Below are 26,544 nucleotides of genomic sequence, written 5' to 3' on the forward strand. Positions count from 1 at the left end.
ATAATAAAAAAGCTCAGCACTAAGTCATCACTGTCTGATTTCTTAAGCTGTGCAAACCATAGCTCGATCAATATCTATTAGAAAAATAATTAAATACGTAATATTACAATAACATAAATGTAACCAAATGTATTTTTGCATATATTATGAATTGATACAACAGATAAAGAAAATGATCAGATGATGTGTGACTCTTTTTTTAAAGCTTTCAAGAGGCAGTGAGTGAAAATTAAAATTATACGATAACAATGACATCTTAAGGATTTGTTTTTATTTTATTCATTTATCTTCTTCCATTTATTCTGTTTCGGGGTCACTGGGCTGCTGGAGCCTATCCTGGCCACCTGTTGGCAAAGGCGGGGGGCATCCAAGACAGGTCGCCAGTTTGTTGCAGGGTAGAGTGTCCACAATCAGACACCCACGTTCACATCTAGGGACAATTTAGATTAACCAATTAACCCATGAAGCATGTTTTTGGACGGTGGGAGGAGCTGGAGTCCCCGGAGAGAACCCATGCAGAAATGTCCCCCCATTGATCTGGTTCAGGTTCAGTCCCCCAGAAGGGACTTGAACCAGGGGCCTTCTTGCTGTGAGGCAAGAGCGCTAACCACTGCGTTACTGTGCAGCCTATTTTTCATTTTATTACATTTATTTCTGTTATTTGTTTGGTTGTATTACATAAAAAAACTCCAGTATCCCATGGAGTGTGGTTAAAAATGTACCCATATTTGAGCAACGCTGCTCTGAGTTGATACAGAAGATTTTGTCCAAGTCAACAATTTGCTACAGTAGTATACTAGTGCTGAGACCACCACTCTCTGCAGACTCATTTAGTCTCCACAGATGTTTCACGTTTTTAAGACTTTGCTCAGCAGGTTATGTAAAAATGAGCACAAACAAATAAGCGGAACGCATGGAAGCGAGCGACCTGTTGTTTTCCAACGACACTTCCTGATGTGACACCTTCTGCTTCCGGGGTCGGCGGACCTGTCAGTCGTTAGGGACCAAAGCCCGTTCACGGTTGGAGTCATGTCGGCAGCTGCTCAGGGAACCAGCAAGGCGGCCCACGGCGACGTAGCCCCCAAGAAAAAGAAGGGACCCGGGGCCCTGGCTACGGCCTACCTAGTCATTTACAATGTTGTCATGACGGCTGGGTATGTTGTAGCGCATTTCTTCATGCTAACCCCCTGCTGTACGTGCACGGATCTGTCTTGCTGTTGAACCAAAAGTAGCTTATATATTTAATATATCTTCCAGGTATTGCTTTCATCGATACTTTTAATTTAGGAAATAGCCGAGTGTTGTTAACTTTTAATTCATTTAAGTTGAAAAATACAATCGCTAAAACAGATTAACAATTGAGCATCAAGTTACAGACTGTCAACCTGGCTGCAGTCACTCTTCACACATAGCGCTACAATTGGTTTTTTTCCCTCTCATGAGTTGATTTACTAAAATCAAATAAACTAGATGACCATAACAACAACAGTGATTTCATCCTTTACCAGGGAACAAGGAAAAATTAGCTATTTATAATAATTACAGCTGTTTTTAAAGTTGAATTTTGTTGGTCTTGCAGCATTTATTATGATTCATCTGTATTTAACAAATACCCTGTTATTTTTATTTTATGGTAATTTTTTTATTTGAACATTTCATTGATGCGTTTTTTCTTCTTCCTGTTAAAAGTTGAGTAAAAATTAATGTACAAAAGTGGGCGGAGCCTGATCAGACCACAGAAACTGTCTAGTTAGAGATCACTTAGTTTTTTGTTTTATTCCTTTTAACTGCGGTTTGCCTCCATTACTGTCTTTTTTTAATAGAATATCGCTATGATTTAAATGCTTTTTATACCTTTTTTTTACTCTAGTGATATAGATAAATTAATAAGCTTTGATTCATAGTCACCATGTGATTCATTCACTGTCCTTGTCATTGAATGAAGAAATCATTAGCAGAGAAAAGGCTTACTTTCTTTAAATCTCTAAAGAAGTTATAATTTTAAAGTGAATCTTTGAGCCATGCAATGTGGGTCAAATAACTAAATATAAATACAGTTAGAAGAATTTTATTTTACCATCAGAGCCAGGGGTAACCTTGAACCATGATCTAAATTATATCTCTGTGTCTTTTTATCAGTCGGACTTTTAGACAGTTGCACAATTCAATCGTAGGTGTTTTTTTTTTCCTTCTAAATCTTCTAACCAGTTAGGCCGCATTTTCCTCCAGTCACAGAGCTTCACAGAGCTCATGTTGTGTTCGGTGTAATTGTTGAACTCGGGAGTTTTTGGTGTTTTCTGGTGAAACTGCCAGGAAAACTATTGTCCTTGATTAAGGCCGTGTCAAGGATTTATCTAATGAATGTTCTAATTTAGTCTCTGGTACGTTCAAACTCTTATTAGAGACAATTATTTTTGGACATTGAAAGCGCCGGCCTTCACAGCTTATATGTTGTTACAAAATAAAACAACTGAATGAAAAGTATTTAAGTATTTGGCCTTACAACTTATTTTGTTTCAGAAAAGAAGTGCTATGAGCTGCAGCAGATTGTTTTCATGGCTTTTAGTGACTAGGCAGTCACTTTACACAGATATTATAGTATTTATTTTTATACATAAACATGAAATTGTATTTTCTAGAAGAAATTCGATGAATAATCCATACATATTCAAATTTTCTGAAGTTAATTTATATATATTTTTTGTTGCAAACTACCACAGTTATATGACATATTTACGGTTTATTCAATTAGCTCCTTTCACTAATACTTCACCACTGCAGGTAGTTAGGTTAATGTTTTAAAGCAGATTCTTCTGTCTCTAGGTGGCTGGTCATAGCGGTGGGTCTGGTTCGAGCTTATGTGGCCAGAGGGAGTTACCACGGACTCTATTATTCCATAGAAAAACCTCTGAAGTTCTTTCAGACGGGAGCTCTTCTGGAGGTGAGATAAGCACCAGCAATACGAAAGAACTGTCAAAGCGAAGTGTAGAGTGCTTAGTTGACAGCCTTCTCCTGCTTCTGCACTAATTTAAACAGCAAAAGTCTAACAGAGATGTCACCAGACTGGATTTGTTTGATCTGGTTTGCCCTGTTGCCTCTAAAATGTGTTGCTGCTTGTGTCTTACTTGTTACTACGCAATGTTAAACACCCACTCCAATGAAAATGGCGTTTTGAACACGTTCCTGTGGCCTTTTTCTGATAATGGAGGACATATTTAAAGATAAGGAAGCTATTTCTTTGTTCAAATCGTTCTGAATCAGGAGCAGACAAAAGAGAAAAATAGTTTTTTTTTTTTTTTTGAAACTACGGTATGCTGTTTAAGTTATTGTATATAGATAATGTGTTGACTTTTAGGAGCTTATAAAGTAACTGTCCGTTCTCCTGTGATTTCACAGATCCTGCACTGTGCTGTTGGTGAGTTTTCCCTTTACTGCATTCGAGAGGATCAGGACTTCCTCAGTTCAGTTTTGTTGCAGACTTTTTTTACCTGTCCACGTTTAAATGGAATTCAAAAAAATGAAAGAAAAAAGCTGTCCCAGTGGACAGGCGAGACTGTTGTTCATTCCTCTGGCTCAGAGCAGATATTTGAAATGTTAGAGTTCTTTCTGTAGGTTTGAGCGTACTTTGGTGCATAATCCTAGATTAAGTTGGAAACATGAAAAAAGGATCCAACAGTTGAAGGGATTTTATTCATGCATGCAATTGGATGGTCGTCAGCTAACACATCTCCTTTGATAGTAAAAGATATTCTAAAGCTGAAAGCACTGAGGAGTTCTCCACTTAGTGTAATGATGTGATAAAGAGCCGGAGCTCTTCTCACTTGGCTGCATCGCTGCAGTTCCTTCTCATTATTTGGGGTTTAACGCTAAGGCTGGCCGACCTCTCCCGGCCGGCTGAAGACAGGCCTGCTGCAGATGGCGTCTGCCCGCGGCGCTCGCATGCCTTTGAGCACACAGATTTCTCCCTACTGGTCAGAGGAAGATGAATCACTGTGGCACCTGCCTGCTCCCGTTTAGTTGATCTTTTTTGACGACTCACCCGAAAAAGGGGTTTCAATTTTGTACTAAACTTTAATAAAAGCTAAGTAAATTTAAAAAAAAAGATAATTTAGGCTGATGGACATTTCATTTCTAATTTCCTGTTATTAGGAAAAGATCATTTGTCACGTGCATCATGTCCCACCTTCATCAAAACATTTCTTCTCAAAATTGGATGGAATTCATGAGGTCTAAATGAATTGTGTGAGACTTAGTAAAATATAAAAGCTACAGAAGTATATTTCTGTACATTTAAGTTATTTTATTTTTTAGATATGGGAAGTAATTTTGCTCTCATCACATATTTGTCTTGAGCCCAGCCCACTTTAAAATCTCAAATTTATTGTATTAGAACTGCTTATTGCCTCAAAGTAAAAAAAAAAAAACAACAACTATATTTTTGATTACCGTATTTTCCGGACTATAAGTCGCTGCGGAGTATAAGTCGCACCAGCCCAAAAATGCATTATAAAGTAGAAAAAAACACAGATAAGTCGCACTGGACTATAAGTCGCATTTTGACGGGAAATTTATTTGACAAAATCTGAGACCAAGACATAATAACTTGCACAAACTCATATGACACAATCATAGCAGACTGTTTATCTCATAATTTCACAGTAATTCTTTCTCAAACTTATTTATTTATTCCTTTCATGAAGCATCATTGGCCAACTAATACTCTGTTTTCATCCTATATTTGTAGAAACAGTTGTCATTTTTATTTATTGCATTTCTGAATCTATGAAATCATTGGAAAATAGAATATTATGTTGTTAGCCTTCAAGATCTTACTGTAAAAAAAGGTTGGCTGATTCTCTGAGTCACTTAACATACTCTTAACACTTGACATACCTCATACATCAAATTGACCCAGGAACATCATCTCTGTTCCTCACAAATGAACATAACAGGAGGGTTAACAATGTATTTATTTCAATTTATTTCTAATATAAGTCGCTGCGGAGTATAAGTCGCACCCCTTGCCAAACTATGAAAAAAAGGGCGACTTATAGTCCGGAAAATACGGTATTCAAAATGTCCTGTTCCTTAAGTTATCTACCGGCCATCAACTCCAAGCCACACTTGAACCTAAAATGTACAAAAATGTATGTTAACTGCAATGACATTTTAAATGAGCTTCCATAGAACGGCTTAGAATTGGATGTTTTTCTCTTCACAAAACGTGCATTTTGTCTTAAACTGAGAACCTTTTGTTTTTCTTCCATCACGTTTGGTTTTTCTCGTCTCGTGTCCAGGAATTGTTCCGTCCTCTGTGGTCCTGACCGGGTTTCAGGTCCTGTCTCGGGTTTTCCTCACCTGGGCCGTCACCCACAGTGTCAGAGAGGTACGACCAGTTTTCTGCATTCTTGCATCGTAAACGGGTCATCCGTGTGCAAAAGTGACAAGTTGGTGTACTGTGTGCCCTGTTTATAGATTTGAGTGGAGTAAAAGTGTAAGTAATATGAAATCTGGTGTTAGAATTGCAGGAATGAATTTGATCAATGTTACTATTGTAAATAATGATTAAAAAAAACTGCATTTCTAGTCTTTTGTGTCCTCCGTGTGTCTTTTGTATGATGAGGTACTGACATTATTTTCAAGCTGCTGTTGTCTTTTCTTCTTAAGTGAATGATAAAAGAGCGAAGCGATCGTGAAGCTAATCATAGAAAGTGTGCTCTTTCCTCTCTTCGCTAACGTTGTATCTGCATTGTTTTCAACCTAATACGTCCTGAGAATGTCTACAAGCCTGCCGTGTGGTTCCGTCTCTCAGCATCTCAAAGACACAGCATGGTTGTTTGAAGAAAAACCTGCAGCCAGAGCATGATGCCGTCCCGTCTGCTTTCGCCGTGCTCCTGTCCTCTTCCTCTGTGCCCCTGCAGGTACAGAGCGAGGACAGCGTCCTGCTGTTTGTCACGGCCTGGACTGTGACGGAGATCATCCGCTACTCTTTCTACACCTTCAGCTTGCTCAACCACCTGCCATACCTCATCAAATGGGCACGGTAGGAGGAGGCATTCATACATACAGCAGTCATTCACCAATACTGTGCCATCTTTCTATCCACTGCCATAAAACTGCCTGTAATTTATGCATTTCCACATAACTTAAGTATGCAATATATTTAGATTGCAGAAACGTATTCAAAAAGCTATGTTTTGGCAACTTCAGGAGCCTCTTTTTTGTAATTTGGGTGGGAAATGATGAGAAAATAAATGACATTTGAGTCATTTTTTTCCAGAATATTCTGTCCTGTCTACTGAGATTCCTCTCTTTCTGGAATGCAGACCAGCCCCTCACAGCTGAGACTTTTCTGGGCCCCAAAAATGTACAAAATCCTGCTGTGGATGCTAGCACAGCTGGCCTCTTTAGGCTACAACTGCACAACTATCCGCTCTTAGTGTTGCAGGAAGCCATGTCTGCTTTAGACCTTTACTTTAAGCACACGAGGAGTAAAGAAATCCTAAAAAAACCAAAAAAAACCATCAGAAAATGTCATCAGATTTCTTCTTTTCTTTAATATATAACAAGCTTTGACTATATATTTTTGAATTTAATTCAACAGACATAGATTTTGGATTATATTTGGACGTCTCCAATTTAGCTGGAAAATGTGATGAAAAATTGCTCAAATCACCAAATTAAAATGCGTTTATAGTATTCCAGTTGTAAAAAGATATCAAATCAAAGACTGCTCACCCTTCATTCTGTACAGCACCTACACAGTTTTTTTTAAACTCCAGAGATTTGTCATCTTTCTTTTTGACTTTTTTGAACCTTTCCCAAACAATGTGAAATCTGCAAATAATCTTAGACAACAAAAGGACCCCAGGTTTTCTTGATTTTTTTTTAATCTATTTTTATTTTGTAATGTGCCTGTTTACATCATTTCATTTGTATCAATTCACATAAACCACAGAATAGACGAGTGAGTTATCCTAAGAACGATTGTTTTGATCAATTATCAGGCTTAATAGGAACCGGTACAAGTGGAACCCTTGATACTTTTTCGTTGAAGACAATGTTGAAACTGCAAATCTTGAGTTCCACAATAATATCTCACCTGTCAGAGGTTTGCTAATGGGACTTGCATGTACAACCAAGGCAACAGTTGCTACGTGTTTAACTCCCCTGTGGTTTTTGTTGCTAGGTAACGAGAACGCTGTCATGGTGGTATTCAATTTTCGGCCTGAAATGCACCTCGATTGATAGAATAATTGGTTTGTATCCTTGGACAATTCAATAGATGCACAGACAAGAAACCAGACAGGTTTAACTCAAGTTCAGATTCTTATTTTTCACTTTGGAGATTTTTTTATTTCTTTCCGCCTAGGACGAGCTGCACAAACGATTTATTATTTAATCACAGCCGCGCACTTCTTCATGGTCAGATCCCTGAGAGGTTCAATAATTAAACATCTCAAAGCCTTTTAAGGCAGTTTGGGAATTTTTTGGTAACACTTTTCCTTCTTTTTAACTGTAGCATACAACACGTTTCTGCATTTCCTTTCTTTAAGTGCAGGATGTTTATCTGGGAAATGATGCAGTTTTATTCCTTTAACTCGTCTCTTTGATTTGCCATTTTTACTTAAATTATTGTCATGTAAAATGTATTGTCAGAGTCCGCTAACATTCTCAAACTCTAATTATATTAAACCAAGAGCTGAAAATCTTTAAAACGCTGAATTTATTGAATCTATTGCAATTTGTAGTTGCAATTTACTGCATGGCATTAATATTAAATTCAGGATTTTTAGCTGTTTATTGTTGTAACTGTGAAGTAGATATATTTATATTTTATAGACTGAGTCAAAAAAAGATAAATGATGCCTTTTTCAAAATATAATTATATTTGTAACACAGTAAGGAAATCTGGATAATAACATAAAACCATAGCACTGATTCCAAACGCTGCCCATAATGAATTAAAAGGGACATTTTATGGTAAAATGACTCAATTTAGTGTCAAACTTCCAAAAAGCAAACATACTCCTAACCTAGTCTACTTACTTTCTATATTTTAAATTATTTCACTCTGTTGGAGAAAATAGAAATTTATTAGATTTTATATTAAAAAATGAGCTTTAATGCAATTTTGATCTTAAATATAAAATGTACAGATGGAAAGAGTAACCAGTGTTAACTGTCTTTAAGTCCCTTGTATAGTGCTGTTATGGAAAAAAGGCCTTATGTCATCCAGTCTCTGCTCCGTTTCTGGGCTAAAGGTGAGCCAGGAAAAGTAAAAACCAGGCAAGCAGACTGCTGGTATATTTATGCTTCATATACGCTCAATGCTGCAGACACACACTTTTCTTGTCTGCACCAAGATGACTGAACACTTTTGAATGTCTGGATTATTTTAAGGAGAGCTGCACGTGAACAGACCTGAGAGTGGAGACATGAACCGGAGAAACAAAACAAACCCCACTGGAAATAAACACTAAAACTCGATGTAGTTGACTTCACTGCAGGAAAACTGCTTAGTTTATGATGCATTTTCTCATACAGGCATGCACATGTGTGTCAACGTTCTCGGTTGTTCAAGTCAGATCTTCGACTGTAATGCTACATAAAGGTCATTTGCTGTTCCAACAGCGTTTCATGCAATTAAAGAAAGGCCGGTGTTAAAAATGATGTGAGTTGATGCGTTTAAAGGTTTAAAACATTTAAAGCGCGTATTCTTTTAAAGGGCTCATGTGACATTGCTGGAACCACTGTGGTTTTTTTTTATTCCTTGTATATTTAAAAAAAATGCAATGAAAATCTATATTGTTTTACTAAAATAGTCTTTTAAATAGTTAAAAGTTTAGTTGTTTTGCTGTATTTTGTGTGCGTTTCTAAGTACGGTTTAAAAAGAAACATCTTTTTAAATTGCTGTATAACCCTAATAATCCGTTTATACCACTTACAAAATAAATAAATACTCAATCAGTTTTTACTACTTTATTCTTTTAAAGCTTTGTGATCGGAACTTTTAGGCATGCAGGTATCACTTTGGTATATTACTTTTAAATGCACACCCAGCAGCCAATCAGAATAGAGTATTTGTTTTATAACCTCTGTCTAAATCTACTGTAATGCAGGTACACCTTCTTCATCTTGCTTTATCCTATGGGAGTGACCGGGGAGCTACTGACCATCTATGCAGCGCTGCCATACGTGCAGAAGACCGGACTGTACTCCGTCACCCTCCCCAACAAGTACAACTTCTCTTTCGACTACTACACCTTCCTCATCCTCATCATGATCTCCTACATTCCCCGTAAGTCAATAGGCAGATTGCGTTCTCCGTTGCAGAAAAGCGCCCATTAGAAAAAAGGTTACACCGGTTAGAACACGAGTGAATGGATCCAGGTTTTAAAGGCAGGTGAACTCATGTTTCAAAAGCCGTATTTCCTTTTTTCCCATAGAACAATAATAGGATTGAAGCAATTGAATTGGTGTCTTTGTGATCTGGGTTTAAGTCAGTCTTTTTAAAAAGTTCTTATTTTTTTCTGGCTCTCCAAACTCTTGAGCTCGTCAAAACCTGCTATTTGCTCCGCCCACCCAGAGATTTTTTTTTTTTTTTAACATTTAGCTCCGACTTGTGTTATTTTGGACAGAGGAGGGGAAAAAAAGTTGATGAAATGCCCTGTACATAAAAAAAAAAAAACATCTGATAAATCAATAAATTTGAAATGATTTCAGAATAAAGTAAAAGGTTTTCAATTTACACTGAATTCATTAGGATCACTTGGTGTAAAGCAATGTAAACCTTTGTGTACAGTAAAAGTATTAATCTCTGGGTTATTCATCATATTAAATATTCAATCTAATAGTACTGTATTTTAAAAATAAAGGTCATTATTTCTTCCTGGGATGTAATGCAGTACTTCCTCGCTATACCACAGTTCACCTTTCGCGTCCTCGTTTTGCCCTTGGCGTTCTTTCGTTTAAAACAACGCACTGAGTTCTGCGTCCTTATTGGCTGTTGGCCTTGTCAATCTCCTCCATGCCTCCTGTACTGAATGTGTCCAGTGTGCAACATGTGGCACACTGAGTCTTTGATCGCAATCAGATCTTTGATTTCATTCTTTGATTCTGGACTTATTTTTTACTCTGAGAGTTTAAACAAAAAGAGAAAAGTTTCATGTCTGTCCGAGAAGAGTGGATAAAGTGTGTAGTGAGGGGTTTCGCTACGACGGAGTTTTAGGGCCACCAAAAAAAAAAAAAGTAAAATTCTGAGATTTTATCTCGTAAATTTAAGAGATAGATTTACGATAAATTTACGACTTAAAATCTCGTAAATTTACGAGAAAAAAGTCACAGATTAACAAGGAGAAAACACCGAAGTTGTCCGTTTATCGGAGCCTAACTTGAAGACGAAATATGTGGAGTCTTTTGTGGACCTTTATTTCCGGATAATAGCTTTAAAACAAAGAAATTCTGAATCTTTCGGTGACTCAAAATCAGATTATTGTCAGTGGAGCATCTTTCCGGGGTTCAGTGTCGGTAAAGCGGAGTTTCATATGTAAAATAAGGAGCTCAGAGACACGTTTGGGTGCAGAGGACCGCTGCAGCCTTTATTCTCCTTTTCATTCACACACCCTAAAGTTAATCTGTCACCTTACGTCATGAACCTGTCATCTGAACACCAATGCAGAAGTAAACAGTGTTACATACGCCCCCTCCTGCAGATGAAGCGTCCCATTTCAGCATAAAACAATAAAGAGCAATGAAAATAGTCTGTTATATTAGCATTAGAACGTTGACAATGCCAAAAAAGGGCTCCTCCTCGGACGGAAGCGTCACACAGACGTAGAGATCTGGTCTTTGGTGGAAGAAATGATTCAGGTGACACTGAACCCCACCTTGCCTCTGGTGGGAGGTTGGCGCCAGTGTTTGGTAGCGGAGCCGCCATCAGTGTGTGAATGTGTGTGTAAATGTGTGTGTGACTGGGTGACTGTGACTGTGACTGTAAAGCGCTTTGGGCCTTTGAAAGAAGGTAGAAGGCGCTTTATAAGTATACGCCATTTACCATTAAGTTTAGTCGGTCTGCTCTGCTGCTGCGCGGCGTTCACCTGCTGCTCTCCATGCTCACTTCCACTTTAATCTCGTAAATTTACGAGTTTTTTTCTCATAAATTACGACTTTTTATCTCCTAAATTTACGAGATAAAATCTCGTAATTTTACCTTTTTTTATTCTATTGTGGTGGCCCTAAAACTCCGTCGTATTTGGCAGCCTATTTTGCAGATTTTACTTATGTATGTTTGTTTGAGCCAACCATGATGCTAACGCCTCTGTGCCCCTCGCAGTCTTTCCGCAGCTGTACTTCCACATGCTACGACAGCGGAAGAAGGTGCTGGGCCGAACAGAGGATTACAGCAAGGTGGAGTGAGTTCAGCAGTGATCAGGAGGGTTTTTAAAAAGAAGAAGAAGAAAAAGACCCAGAAGATCCCAAGAGCAAACCACATCTGCTTATTAAAACACAAAAGTATTTGGTTTTTGAAAACTGCCACGACTGACCCAACAAACAAGCAAACGGTTGACTTAAAATACACAAGAGGCTGTTTCTTTCCCCTTGTTTCTTGATCAAATGGCAAGTATTTTTGTTAGAAAAAGTTTGAACTGAGCGATACACTAATACTGCTGAATACCTCCCATTACATGGCACTAGAGAAAAAAGTAGAACCTTTCTGTAAGTCATCCCTGTCTTCCTTAAGAAGCAGGTTAGATTTAAATGAACATTTGTTGAATTAGTTTATCGTTGAAAGTAGGGAACCTTTAGGTTTTTCCATCTGTTCTGTGATGTTCAAGACAAATTGTACAAACGTATTTATACTTTTTTGGGGTTTAATTTATTCAAACATTCCTTCATTAGATCAATAAAGCTTTTTCATTCCATACTTTGCTTTTCTGTTTGTATTCCTCCTGGCTGTTTATTCGCTTTCTGTTCCTTTTATTGTTTTTGTTCACCAGTAAAGCTTAATAACTTTTTTCATTTTTCTACCTTTTCATTATCTAGGTAATCGATACTCATCGCAACCATCTTAGTTTGCAAATATTAATATGTAATTATTATAGTTTTAACTTAATGTATGTGTTTTTTCATTTAAAACATCCACATTTTCATTCTTGGGTGAAGCGTATTGGATTTTTTCCCCTCTTACAAACAGAAAAAGACAAAACCAATAGCACAACGTGTTGTAGCAACAGTGTTTTCAGATGAAATAAGCTTTGAAATGTAACAGAACTGCATTGTAGCCAAATATTTGTTGGATGTTTAACTGTATAGACTTTTATTTTGAAATGGAATTACCCAACTTGGATACATACAATTTGTCGTCATACTTTTATATTGATATATGAAGGGTGAGGTTTTTTCGAGATGTGGTGAAACACTGTTATCGTGAGACATTTTGGAAATATATTTACATTATCCCAAGAAGTAACCAAAGATATTTTAGTATCAACTTTATGCCTCACGGTTTGTTTTTTCTTGACGCAAAAAGATCAAAAAGCTGCACGCAATTCATGCAAATTATATTTTCGGTATGTCTAGTGATGTCTTTAAAAAAAGTTAAATATTAGACGCATCTTTGTCTTGAATCCATTCCAAAATTCTGCATAATTTCCAAAAAGAACCAAAAGTATCTTTTTGTTTGGTTTATTTTCTTTAGAAATAGAATTTTGTTTTCTAAGATTAAATGTGGACCATCACAGAATAAAATATTTTACAGTTTTGAAGACATTAAATGACACTTTCTACATGTTTTGGTTTAAATAATTAATAAAATAGTCTATAATTTGCTACTTTCTCTCGCATTAACATCGACTGAAGTGACACCTTTTATTGTGTATTTTTAGGAAATATTTCCCACATTGAAATATCTGGATCCTGCTTGTATGACCTTTAACCTTACACCTTTCTGTTCCAGATCAGTGATGGCTGTTTTGTCAAAATTGCCCCCTTTTTGTTCCTGTTTAACTCTTGATTGAGAAAGATTTGAGCTTTTGTGTTGGAAATGTCCTGCAGGATCACGGCTTATTAAAAAAAATAAATGCATGATTGAAGAGATGTGGATCTAAAGAGTGATGGTGTATTATGATTTTTTAAAAATGGCAAAAAATTAACGGAAAAACTGCAGAAGCATGGAATATTACACACAAACTGGTTCTATTCATTGAAACTTTGATAAACATGTTTAGCATGGAGCCAGTAAACTTTGTACAGTTATGACTATTGAGTATATATTTACAATAAACCTGTTCTATTGGACTCATCTTGACATGTATTGTTTGGCATACGTTTTTTGCTTTAATATGAGTCTCTATATGACATTTACCTTTTGTAATTAAAGGTATAAGTAGCCCAGTTTAAAAGCTGAGGATCCCTATTTTAACTGTTCGTTTGTTAGAAATTGATATGTTGGAGGTTCGGTCCTTGACAATTTTTTGGGTGTATCCTTGACATCTTTTAGGAAACAAACAAAGTTAACAAAATAAAAGCTTATGGATGGGTAAAATGATGGTTCACCAAGTGGGAACCAGGAGTTCCTGCTAAAATGCTGCCTTTGTTTTTGCCAAACATGACATAGATCTCATCTATCAGTGGGAATTTCTTCCAGATAACATGTGATTCAAATGTTTTTTGGTATTAGTGGTGAATTTCTATGTTTTTCTCTTTTCAAAAAAAGGAAGCTTTTGATCTGCAATCATTAGAAGAAATTGGCCCATTGTTCTGGAGGCTTGTAGAGGCTTTGATGTGACCGTGGAGTTTTTCTGCAACCATTGCATTGTGGTTCTTAAGTGTAAACTCCAGGGAAGTTGACTGTCATTATTGTTTTCTTCCAGCAGTAGATTGTTTTCATTGTTCCCTTAATATTGTGCAGAAATTATTTTAAAGCTTTTTCACTTACAGATCTAAATTCAACTGTCAGTGGCCTTTTGGTGGAGTGTCTGCCCTGAGACTGGAAGGTTGTGAATTCAAATCCAGGCTGAATCATACCAAAGACCAAAAATGGGATCTGATGCCTTCCGCATTAAAGGATTGGATTGGGGGGGGGGGTTAAACCACCAAAAGGTTCCCCACGTAAATGTGTCTACAGCTCAGTGCCCAACAGCAGAGAAAAGAGAAAAAAATTCACACAACTGGGTGTGTGACAGCTAATGTAAATTTGACTAAACTTATTATTACTCATTGTTATACAACGATAACATGAAAAAAAATGTCCAACTGTTTTCACTCACCCTGTTTACTTCAAAAGCCAGAAGACGTGGAATGTTTAGGAAAAAAACCTAATTTGTTAAAAGCTGCTAAAACACTGGCACCAACCTATAACCACCAGGGGCAACAAGGGGTTTATTGTCTTTCCCAAGGATACTTCAACACATGGGAGGGCAAGACGGGAACCGAACCTGTGATCTTGCAATCAGGGATAGACTGCCCAACCTCTGCCCCACAGTGATTGAGAGGAAGCTTTATTCAGAATTTGTACTCTTAAAGACAGTAATATTGTGATGAATGTATTTTTTTAAAAATATCAAAAATATGTTTTCATGAAAAAAATATACATTACAGACCAAAAGTTGGTCTGTTGGTCTGTCATTACAGACCATCTTTTGGCCTGTACTGTTAAAAATATAAAAACCGGATCTGTTCCCTTGATTTCTTTGCCATGAATGAAAAAAAGGAGTTTGCCACTTCTGGCTTTTGATGGATGTGCAACTCACTTCTCATCTGCCTGCATGATTGCAATGATTTTCTTGTACCACCAGATGTTTTTCTCTTTCAGATGTTTTTTTTTTTTGGTTTGGAACAGAATTTGTCCTTGATTGGATGCCTTATTTAGAGTGTCTGCCAGATTAGGAGAATTCTAATTCAGCTGAGATCATTTGCATATTATCAGTACTACTAAATAAGTGGTTGAAGGCTTGGTAAAAAAATAAAAATGTAAAATATATAATATTAAAAATTCTATTGTGTTTTACTTTGAAGCAAGAAATATGTAGTTAGGATTTACTCTCTTAATAATGATTATCTCCATGGAAAACATGTGAGAGTTTGTGCTGAAATTTAACAGATTCTGGTTTTATTTAACATTTTACTACATGATGCTGTTTTATAAACCAGAATAAATTAGTGCATTTTTCTTCATGTGAACACATTTTTGGACTTTTAGAGAAGCAGATTTGCCAACTGGCAATTGTGCCCCCCATAAAATTCAAAACATCCCTAAGCAGCGCACGTAACAATGGCATTCACCTCCAAAAATGCTGAACAACATGAGAGTTACATGAAGCGGATCCTCTTTTGGGGATATATGATGTCTGTGCTTGTAAAGGGTTTTTATGAGAGTATAGAAGCACTGTTGAGAAAAAAATAATCCATTCATCCATCCATTTTCTGAACCTGTTCTGTCCCTTACGGGGCTGCCGGAGCCTAGCCCGGCTACTGTTAGGTGAAGGTGGGATACACCATGAACAGGTCACCAGTCTGTCCCAGGGCCACAATCACCCACCCATACACACTCACATTCACACCTAGAGACAATTTAGCGTCGAATTCGCCTATGAAACCTGTTTTTGGAATGTGGGAGGAAGCCAGAGTCCCCAGAGAACAGGGAGAACATGCAAACTCCGCAAAGAGTGATCCCAGCTGGGGCTCAGGCCTGAGCCCTCTTGCTGTGAGGTAAGAGTGCTAACCTCTACTCCAGTGTTTTTCAACCTTTTCTGAGCCACGGCACACTTTAACCTTGAAAAAAATCCCGCGGCACACCAGCATCCAAGAAAAAAGGAGAAACTCATAGTCTGTTTTGATCAACAGTCCCTCTGCAGTCTCACGTGCATTTTTGTGATAATTGCTGGAAGTTGCAGCTGTTTTGAATAAAAGTTAAGTTAGAAGATTTAAAAACTGTTTGATGTGTGTTTGTTGTGGTTTCAAGACGTTTAACAACAGATCTCATTGTGCGCCGAGACGCTGTCACTTTAACCCAATGCATCATGGGAGATTCAATGCGCAAACGGCTGGAGATCACTTCTCTGAGCTTCATTGTTTTGTTCACTTTTTCCACGGTCTGATACCGGATTATGTGGAAAGCTACACCGCTACAGACGAGCTTTAGCTTGTATTTTTGTTGGAACTGAGAGACTTTACGAGCAGAATCATAACAAGGAAGTGAAGACTTTACCCACTTCTGATTGGTCAGACTGCTGATATGTGATTAAGCCTCCAAGAATGATTGGTAGAGGCAGTTAAAGGGGCGGGACTTTTCCTAAAACAGTTATAGCTGCTGCTAAATCGCGGTACCATCATTCTTATCAAAATGTCTTTAATAGAATCAAATAAACACAAAGGAAAAAGTCTTTACGATCTTTCATATTCCTAACTACTCAGTGTTTTATCAGGGCCTGTTTGGATGAACAAAGAGCTGATATCCTGGAGATGGGAAATGTTTTCAAATCAGTTAATGAGGCCAATTTCCCACGGCACACTAGTGTGCCGCAGCACACTGGTTGAAAAACACTGCTCTACTCCACCATTGTGTTTAAAAAAAAAGTAATTTTGCATAAATAGATCCATAAAATACATGACAATCCTACATAAAGCCATCTTTTAGGGACTCAATGACTTAAAATAACTTTTGCTGATTCAGAAGCTTTTATCTGTTTGTGAATAACCACTTCTGTGTGCATGGATGAAAAAAAATCCTTCACATGATGGCAGTATTGCTCTGTATCAAATCAGGTGAAGGTACAATCTAAAGATGTGCAGAACAGAGCAATTTTTATCTGGAAATTAACTGTCCTGTTCTTGCATGAGATGACATGGTTTCCTCAGATGTTAATGACCTTTATGTGGCACACTGGGATCACAAAACCACGACACCCATTTTTTGAATTATAGCATTCGATTAAGTAACCTGGTTTCTAAGCTAAACTGTTTTCCACACCTCTGTCGTCTCACACAAGCCTTTCATCTGCCGTCAGTGTCAGCAGCTTTTGTCCTGCGGATCCGTCTTGAGACCCCTACCGCGCGTACGGAAAACAGTTTCTCATTTCTATGACCCTTAAGAAACAAGGTTAATCAAAAAAGCTGGTTGCAACCAGATTAGTTAAGCACACCTGCTCTTATATTGCAGGAAGCCCATTGCCTCCATATCCATCCTCCAAGAATGAGCCCTTGTTTAAGACATGTCACATTACAATACCATGAAATGTTTTGGTCCAACAACATTTTTGACAAAGTTATATTCTCCATAAATCATTCATCTGTTTCCTTTAAAACCAATGAACTGTCATCTAAAAATAAGTTAAAAAAATTAAAGTTAGAAACATTTTCTTTAAATAAGCAAAAAAAAAAAAAAAAAACAAATGGGGAAAGAAAAGTTGTCTTAGCAAGAATTCTTATTTTTAGATAAACAGACCTAGTCACTTAGCCCTGTTTTGTCAAACTCAGATTATTTTGCTGTTGAAAAACCTTTCTGATGAGATTATATTTCTTGTAATGCAGAAAATAAGACACATTTTCTTGTGAGAAGGGTGTTTTTACTTTCTTAGGATTCCATTTTTGGAGTGTGTTGGTGAAATAGGCAACACTTCAATAGAAAGGATTTCTGATTTTTAGCTACAACTGAACGATGCAGCCCAAGGCCAACTGTAAAAAAAAAAACTCCAACTGGCTGAAAAAATATTTTTAAAAAAAAGCACTAAGAAAAATCATGTCTGAATCCACTTTTGAAGTTGGGTGAAAAATGGAAAGAAAAATAAATAATTCATTTGTGGTGCTGTGAAGCCCCGTCTCTACAGATCTTCAAGAATAATCTTCTAATACCTGAAAGACCCCAAACAGTTCTGAGGGGGTTCTAAGGTTTTTTTTAGTTTAGTTTCTGAATTCTTAGTGACTATAGAAAATCTGTCAATCACAACAGAAAAAAATCATTGTATGTGTTTTATTTTATAACATCCTTACATGAATCAAGACGATAGAATTTGTTGTTCAACCTCTACATTATAACTGAGACAAACGGTCGCTTGATCTCATTTTAAGCTCAAGTGAGGCATTCAAGTTCATCTGGAATTGTTTACTTTGGCTGACTTAAACAGGAAGTCTGTTAATGTAATCTAGAAATGAATGTGTTCCACTTTAGGCTGTGAAGATAAGTAGAACAGAATTAACATCGTCTTTGATCATTGTTTCTACATAGAAGTTGATGATGCCAAAAATATTAACTTATCTGTGCATGGTGTGTTTACTTTCCTTCGAGGAACAAAAACTGTATTTTGATGTAATTTTGAGTATTGATGTGTAAAAATCTTTCTCAATGTTGGTGAAAATTTTTTTTTTATACCAAAGTAATAAGATTTTTACCACACACTCATATGTGTGACAACAGGAAGATCCACGAGCCTTAAAGCATCCCTTTGTTATAAACGCTGCGTCTGTGCAGAATTATTAGTTTTGGACCAGCAGAAATTGCTTCTTCAAATTATTTGTGTTGTCGATTTGCTTGGATTTTTTCAACGGTCTTACTTACGGGAACAAAAAGGTAGTCTGAATGAAAAAATCGGGAAAGAGCAAAGGTGAAAAAAATTAGCACTGTCCCAAAAAAGAATCATTTTTCTTCTTTTAACCCAGAACACTTACGCTATAAAAAGTTCCACCATCACATTTGCCAGGTAGTTTTTACCTGATATAATATACCCAACAAAAAGTACTTGTCATAATAAATAGATCAAAACATGACGACACATAATAAATTAGAGTGGTTTTCTTTTATTTTCAACTTTAGTATGTGTAACAAAATTAAAAAGAAAAGGACAGGAAGTTCCTAACATGCTCAAAAATGACTGAAAAATTAGGAATTTGTGAATAAAAAATTCCTAAAAAATAATAAAATGAGACAGGAAACTTGGTGTTTGGTCCACCCATTCATGGGACATGTGAGACTTCCCTGGCGAAGGCACAGACTCCTCAACACGCGACATTTGAAATTTATTTAAATAGTTTTGCTCGGGTGAAAATCACCCGAAGATTGTGCTCTAAATCAAATGAACAACAATTGTCCATTGAACTGATTCATTTCAATTAAATTCAGTTTTATTTACAATATTACAACAATAGTCATCTCAATAGGCTTCATACCGGCAATTGTATCTTCTTTCTCTTTCGGCTTTTCCCATCAGGGGTCGCCACAGCGAATCATCCTTTTCCACCTCACTCTATCATGGACATCTTCTACCCTAACATTAGCCAACTTCATGTCCTCTGTTAAGACATCCATGTATCTCCTCTTTGGCCGTCCTCTTGCCCTCCTGCCAGGCAGCTCCATCTCCAACATCCTTCTACCAATATATCCACTATCCCTCCTCTGAACATGTCCAAACCATCTCAGTCTGGCTTCTCTGACTTTGTCGCTAACACAGACAACATGAGCCGTCCCTCTGATGTACTCGTTCCTTATCCTGTCTAACCTGGTCACTCCTAAGGAGAACCTCAACATCTTCATCTCTGCTACCTCCATCTCAGCCTCTTGTCTCTGTCTCACTGCTACCGTCTCTAACCCATAGAGCAGAGCTGGTCTCACCACTGTCTTGTACACCTTTCCTTTGAGTCTTGCTGGCACTCTTCTGTCACACAACACTCCTGACACTTTCCTCCACCCGCTCCAACCTGCCTGCACTCGCCTCTTCACCTCTTTTCCACACTCCCCATCACACTGAACTGTTGACCCCAAGTACTTAAACTCCTGCACCTTCTTCACCTCAGCCCCCTGTAACCTAACGCTTCTACCTTGATCCCTCTCGTTCAGACACATGTATTCTGTCTTACTACGACTGACCTTCATGCCTCTTCTTTCCAGAGCAAACCTCCACCTCTCTAGCTGTTCCTCCACCTGCTCTCTACTCTCACTGCAAATTACAATGTCATCCGCAAACATCATTGTCCAGGGAGATTCCTGTCTTACCTCGTCTGTCAGCCTGTCCATCAGCATAGCAAACAAAAAAGGACTCAAAGCTGATCCTTGGTGTAGTCCCACCTCCACCTTGAACTCCTCTGTCTGACCTACAGCACATCTCACCACCGTCATACTTCTCTCATACATGTCCTGAACTACTCTGACATACTTCTCTGCCACTCCAGACGACCTCATACAGTACCACAGCTCCTCCCTCGGCACCCTGTCATACGCCTTCTCTAAATCTACGAACACACAATGCAGCTCCTTCTGACCTTCTCTGTACTTTTCCATCAACATTCTCAAAGCAAAAATGGCATCAGTGGTGCTCTTACGGGGCATGAAACCATACTGCTGCTCACAAATCTCCACCTTCTTCCTAAGCCTGGCTTCCACTACTCTTTCCCACAGCTTCATTGTGTGGCTCATCAACTTTATTCCTCTATAGTTGCTGCAGTTCTGCGTGTCACCCTTGTTTTTAAAGATCGGAACCAGAACGCTTCTCCTCCATTCCTCAGGCATCTTCTCACTCTCTAAAATCCTATTGAACAACCTCGTTAGAAATTCCACTGCTGTCTCTCCTAAGCACTTCCATACCTCCACAGGTACGTCATCAGGACCAACGGCCTTTCCGCTCTTCATCCTTTTCAGAGCCTTCCTAACCTCATCCTTTCCAATCTCTGCTACTTCCTGCTCCACAACAACCACATCTTCCTCCCTTCTTTCCCTGTCATACCGGCAATTGTATAACAACATGAAATCATAATGATCACGAAGTCACACAATCCAGTAGGTGATGGCTAAACTAAACAGATTATGCTAAACACTGGGCCTCCCATCCCTTAGACCCCCCCCTCTCAGTAAACAATGACTTGATATTCCCACCAAAAACACCAAAAATGTGTGTTTTCTTCTAAAAAGTTTAAAATTAAAACACACACAGATGCTACTTATATCTAATGTGTGTTAAAAGATGTTTTCTTCATCACTCTCATAAGCTATTGTTGAAATACTTTAACTGAGAAGTTTTTTCTCCTATTATCTGGTATGACGCCCCCCCCCCCCCCCCCCCCATCATCAGCAAAGTGTGTCATGTGTAACAGAGCAGCAACCAAGCAGTCATAAGACAAGAAGAGAAAATAAATGACACAACTTGTATGGAGATAATTTTGTGTCAGATTTCGATCTAACCGCCTTTTCATTTGATGAGGACGGCGCTGAATGGAGTCTGCTGTTCTCTCCGTTAACAGTGTTTCACCCCCGATGAATTGGTGAAAAGGGCAGAGGGAATTCAGCTGGAGGTGAGCTGGCCGGTCACCGCAGAGCCCACGGGGTTTCTCGTCACATGCCTCCAGTTAAAAGTCGTTAGCACACAACCTGGGTTGAAATGAGGCAAATGCTCTTTTCCACACGTGTAAATGAACACTTGGCAGATAATGTGATTTTTTTTAGAGCTGAACCGCTCGCTCTAAACCGTGAGGAGGTGTGCAACCACCAGTTGGATTTTTACCGTTCTGTTTCATCTCATTGTGGTTTTTTTGTGATATTGTAAACAAATCTGATTTGTCAGTTGTATATTGAAGCTAATATATTAAAAGTACTTATATAACTCTTTGTTATTTGTTTACATTTTACCCTTTAAAAATTTAAGTAATTTATTATCTTTTTCGCATTCTTGAAGATCCACTCAGATCATCATTGGACCTATTTTAAAAGCTTATGCTATTTTTTAGCTAAAATAATAAAAAAAACCTGTGTAGTTTCCTAGGACATAGTTTCTGCAGAGTGGCAGTAGTTCATCAGAAATTTTGAAATTCACCGCTGAGTTGCGGTCATGACTGTTGATGCAGAGGAAGCCTGCCCTCATTTCCAGTGTTTTTTTTTGTTTAAATTATTACCTGCCAGCTTACAGCCCCTCACAACCCCAACCCAACATTACCAGTGATACAAAAACGGCGAGCAATATCGGAGCTATCCAGACGTGCAGTTTTGAACCAGATTCCAGCTCAGACAAGCAAAAACAAAGACGGACACAGATCTATTTGTCTGCAAGTGGATGCATCAGAATGGAGCAGAGGAGGCAGCTTTTGCCCAGTCGATTTGTAGTTTGCACATAGCAACTACAAACTTTTTCAATTCTTTCGTCTGCTCTTGATTCACCACAATTTGAATAAAAAAATACTCAGAAACACAGTTTTGATCTTAATGTTGGTTATATTTGTCCTCCATCATGACAAGAACATGTTAAAAACACAGAAGACACAGTTTTCCTTGGAGTGTGTCTTTAAGTGGTTATTTAAGTCACTGTAGAAGCACTTTGGTCAAAATAGTTTGGAGTTGGCTGTGGAGACAAAGTTTAATACTTAGTAGTCGGTGGTATTTTTGTTTTTTCTTTAAATCATTGTCTTGCATTCATTTCTATGTATTTTATTGCTGTTTGCAATGTATTGCCTTTTTCCTTTTATTTCATTTGTACTTAGTTTTTGTTGCTCAATGTAATATTTTCTTTTTTGTCTGTCTCATGTTTTGGAAATCCCTTTGGTGTCCTGATGGCCTTATAAAGTGCTATGAAAGTCAAATTTAATTCATTTGCTCTTTTGAAAGTTGAATTGGCCTGTTTTAAAAATGTGTTTACGTCATAGTTTGTCGAAAATGAATGAATTGTCATGTAAGTAATGAGACTTTTTGCCTGATTGGTGCTGTGAAGCTGCTTTTGGATAGATTTTTGTAATGTTTGTGTTCGTTTTTCTTTCAAAAAAGGTTAAAAAAAATTCCAGCTGTGGTTTGGTCAGTGAAGATTTGACCCCCACGTGCACGCGTGTTTTGTCCCGCCCATTCATCGAAAGCGCCTCTGGTGATGCCTCTGATTGACGGACAGGGGAGCCAATCAGAGCGCCCCACAGCGTGACTCACTCTTTTCGCTTTTTCCTATGGAAGAATTGCGGAAAGGCGGGCCACAGGAAGCACACTTGGTTGAATGACCATTAAAGCAGCAATCAGCGGTAAATATGTTGTGATGCCACGCTCCACGCGCGGACGCGGACCGTCTGAGGCTGTAGAGGCGTCCTCTTCTTGCACCGGTCCTCCACTCTCTGGAGCGCTGTGGACGCGCCGTGCTGCAGATCAAACGCGGGAATCTGTCGCGGGGATCATCATGAGGACAGTTATGGATAACTGCTGCTGGTCATTGATTGCGCGTGTGGTTTGACGATGGATTGCCTGGCTGTGCGTCAGCGGCGCAAACCCCCGACAGGCTCTGTTCTGCGGCTGAGTGCTCCTCTGAAGATCGTGATGGGGCTTTGTGGTCGAACGTGAAGCTCCCACCACTGCACTGCTCGCTCGGCGCAGGTGCGTCGAGTCTTTGCCCGGGGGGGAACCGGAGCGGCCAACATGGGATTCACTTCAGCGTCACACTTGTTTGGGCGCACAGCCCACATGCATGAAATGATGCAGGGGATCAGCGTGCACGCGCAATGGATTCAGTGATTGGTGGCGCAGCGTTGTGATCCGTGGAGACTCTGTCTTCTAGACCACCTACGGCCGTGAAAAGCTGCATCCAGGAGCGTTAATTGGGCCCCGAGATGGGGAGGCAAATCCATCTGGATGAAACGCTCCCCCCGCTGATATTGGCCCCCCTGAGACTTTTGATGCCAAATTGATTTATTCCCACAACTATTTGCCACTTCTTGATTGTTTTTAAGTGAAACAATTAATAAAGCGGGAATTCTATTAGTGGACGAACTGAAAGAAAAACTGTGGACAGACTGAGCGAGCTCGCCATGTGACTTTTGGTCAAGAGTTCCCCGACATTTATATTTAGAAGGAAAACTCCTTCTGCTGTGTTTTATGTGTTGCGTGGCTGCCCCCTTTTCCACGCAATGTCTAGATCCAACAGCGTAAGCCCACCCGGAGTCGGTGCGCCCGGGTTAAGGGGAGGGACCGAACACAGATCCGCTTGGGGAGAGGCTGAGTCTGTGGCCAATGGATGCCCATACTCAGTTAGATCTCCGCGCAAGAAGCTCACCCGGACGAACAGCAGATGGAGGGAGGAGGATGAACCGGACAACCGGCCGCCCGGCCGAGCCTCCACGACCGTCAGCAGGGTCAGCTTCAGATCGCGCTCGGCTTGGCAGGACCATGGCGAGGAGAAACCAGAGGACAACCGCGCGTCCGCTAAGCGTACGGAGGGCGAGGTGAGACCCAAGTCTGTGGAGCTGGGCTTGGAAGAGCGGAGACTCAAGTCGAGGGGCGACGAGGAGGAGGTCATGCCAGAAGTGAACTTTTCTTTGGTGGCGTGCTGCGTCGGCGTCATGCACATTTTCAAGTCCAAGAAGTTCCAGTCTGAGAAGTTGGAGAGGCTTTACCAGCGCTACTTCTTCCGTCTGAACCAGAGCAGCCTGACCATGCTCATGGCCGTGCTCGTCCTGGTGTTCACGGTCATGCTGGCCTTTCACTGCGCCGGTGGCCCAGCAGGACCGAGCGTCACCTACGTGGTGGTGTTTTCCCTGGCAATCTTCCTCACTCTCGTTCTCATGGTGATCTGCAACAGGAACGGATTTCACCAGGATCACATGTGGGTTGTTTGCTACGTGGTCATCCTGGTGGTCCTGGTGATCCAGGTCATCGGGGTGCTCCTAGTGCAGCCCAGGAGTGCCTCAGAAGGGATCTGGTGGACCGTGTTTTTCATCCATGTCATCTATACGCTACTGCCAATCAGGATGCGCGCAGCCGTCATCACTGGAGTTATCCTTTCTGCCATCCACGTGGCCGTTTCCTGGATGTTAAATGGAATGGACAGCTTTCTGTGGAAACAGGTATGTGGAACAATGTGAATTTTCTTTCTTTTCTTGCCCCCCCCTTCACAGATGTGGCATTTTACACCTTCGCTGTGCGTAAGAACGCGCAATCCCTCACGTGCCCCCTGCCTCTTAACATATTTTACACGCTTAAATGCTAAAACAAGGAATTATGAGAGCATACCCAATTAATGATCAAGTTAAGCGCATTATTGTTTCAGGAGGGCGTGTGTGTGTGTCTGGAGATAGAGAGGGACATCCGACTCGCTAAGCAACTCTTTACACCCGCAACTTAACTTAACTTTTTTGTGTGGTCTCAAAGGCTTGAGAACTAAATGGGACCATTTCCTTTCTTTGACCTCAGTTCGATTCATAACCTTTTTTTTGAAGAAAAACAACTTAAAAAATAAATAAATTAATATGTATGAAAAGACATGTTTGCTTTTTCCGTTTCCATTGATAGGACTTTGGTTTTCTCATTTGGTTGATTGTTGGAAATGATCTTTTTAAAGAAAGTTTTCATTTAAAATACAATTTCTTCACATGAAGACTTTCCAGATGCAACTTATTATAACAGGCTGTGTTGAAATAATATTTGTTTGCTATATGATGTAAAAATACAAAGGTTACATCTGTTTCTCTTTAGTTTTAGGCTCATGCCTTTCCAGTATTGCTAAATATATTTTCTGAACTTATCTTTCCCAACCCTGAATTGTATTATTTTTAGCAGATGTGGACCTGAGCCAAAATTCTGGACTTTTCACTTCAGTTGAGGAGCTTTTTTGTGTCTTTTTTTGTGCAACATCTTACAATAGAGCCAATAGGAGTTTCAGTAAAGACAAAATCTTTTTCAAGAACATTCCTTTACAACAGAGGACTTATTCTACAATATTTCTGTAATCATGGTTTAGGCTTTATTTTGGGAGTATTTATTATCCAAATACTTAGAACATAACCATGTCTGCATACATTTTTTAACCAGAGCTGTATTTGCCACAAACAAAACCAAAACAGTGATTTTTTTCCCCCAAAAATATCAATGTTTGACTATAGGGATTGTTTTAATCTGAACATTTTAGCTGCAAGTGTTTTTTTACATTTAATTATAAGCTACGATATCAAGCTTCTACAAATAAATACATCGCTGTATGTCAACCTGAAAGCTCCTTTTTTAATAAGACTTTCTTTTGGCTAATTTATCCTTTTGGCTTGTAAAAAGCTGAGCTTGGACAGCCTCAGTTCATGCATGTGTTTTATGTGTGCCTGAGCCTGCATGTCCCTTATAACATCCAGATGCCCGTGGTACTATTTGTGTTTTACAACATTCATCCCTTAAAGGCAAGTTGACTTTATCTGTAATAAAGGTGTTTGAATAAATAGTTTTCATTATCCATGTATACTTAAAGGCACACATAATTGCACCGAGGTCTAAAGTGCTGATTAACTCCCAAACAGTTCTCCATTGTGCATTTTTTAAAAGTATTTTTATCTTTTGTTTCTTCACCACTAATGTGTGTTTCTTATGGCGTCATTTGTTGTTTTTATCAGGCTCCGTGCAGCTCATAAAGAGCTAAGTTCAGACTAAATGTTGTTAAAAAGATGCCAGCACAAACCTGGACCTTTCTGAATGTTAATAGATGTTAGATGGTAATATCTTGTGTTCCGAACCCTGAGGCTCGTGGAAAATTCAGTAAATTTAGGATTTATGCCTAATTTAATAAAATGGCTTTTATTTTTAAGTAATAAGGCTTAAATTGTTTGTCCTGACAC

At 38.9% G+C, this 26,544-nt stretch overlaps 2 protein-coding genes across 4 annotated transcripts in view; both read left to right on the forward strand.

Moving 5' to 3' along the window:
• The first annotated feature begins 918 nt into the window (after positions 1-918).
• hacd2 (3-hydroxyacyl-CoA dehydratase 2) lies at positions 919-13,098 on the forward strand. The gene is made up of 7 exons (XM_004081425.5): positions 919-1,154; positions 2,824-2,941; positions 3,397-3,415; positions 5,298-5,386; positions 5,922-6,043; positions 9,123-9,301; positions 11,336-13,098. Exons 1-7 carry the CDS (start codon positions 1,030-1,032, stop codon positions 11,416-11,418), a joined length of 735 nt encoding a protein of 244 aa, XP_004081473.1. The 5' UTR covers positions 919-1,029; the 3' UTR covers positions 11,419-13,098.
• A 9,818-nt stretch (positions 13,099-22,916) lies between these two features.
• adcy5 (adenylate cyclase 5) overlaps positions 22,917-26,544 on the forward strand; it is an 81,988-nt gene continuing 78,360 nt past the window's right edge. For all 3 annotated transcript variants that reach the window (XR_002292707.3, XM_020712839.3, XM_020712840.3), the window contains exon 1: positions 22,917-24,792. Coding sequence is in view for 2 of the 3 variants with exons in the window: in XM_020712839.3 (XP_020568498.1) it covers positions 23,857-24,792 (936 nt within the window). In the remaining variant the exon portion in view is untranslated. The remainder of the gene's footprint in view (positions 24,793-26,544) is intronic.

The sequence above is a fragment of the Oryzias latipes genome, chromosome 21, assembly GCF_053564925.1.
Source record: "Oryzias latipes strain Hd-rR chromosome 21, Olatipes_Hd-rR_3.1".
In the NCBI taxonomy this organism is placed as follows: Eukaryota; Metazoa; Chordata; class Actinopteri; order Beloniformes; family Adrianichthyidae; genus Oryzias; species Oryzias latipes.

What these genes read in the sequence shown, in the direction of transcription:
- hacd2 (XM_004081425.5), top strand. Translation starts at nt 1,030, where the DNA reads ATGTCGGCAGCTGCTCAGGGAACCAGCAAGGCGGCCCACGGCGACGTA. An exon ending in TCACCCACAGTGTCAGAGAG is followed by an intron (nt 5,387 to 5,921) that starts GTACGACCAGTT and finishes GTGCCCCTGCAG; the next exon opens with GTACAGAGCGAGGACAGCGT. An exon ending in CATGATCTCCTACATTCCCC is followed by an intron (nt 9,302 to 11,335) that starts GTAAGTCAATAG and finishes TGCCCCTCGCAG; the next exon opens with TCTTTCCGCAGCTGTACTTC.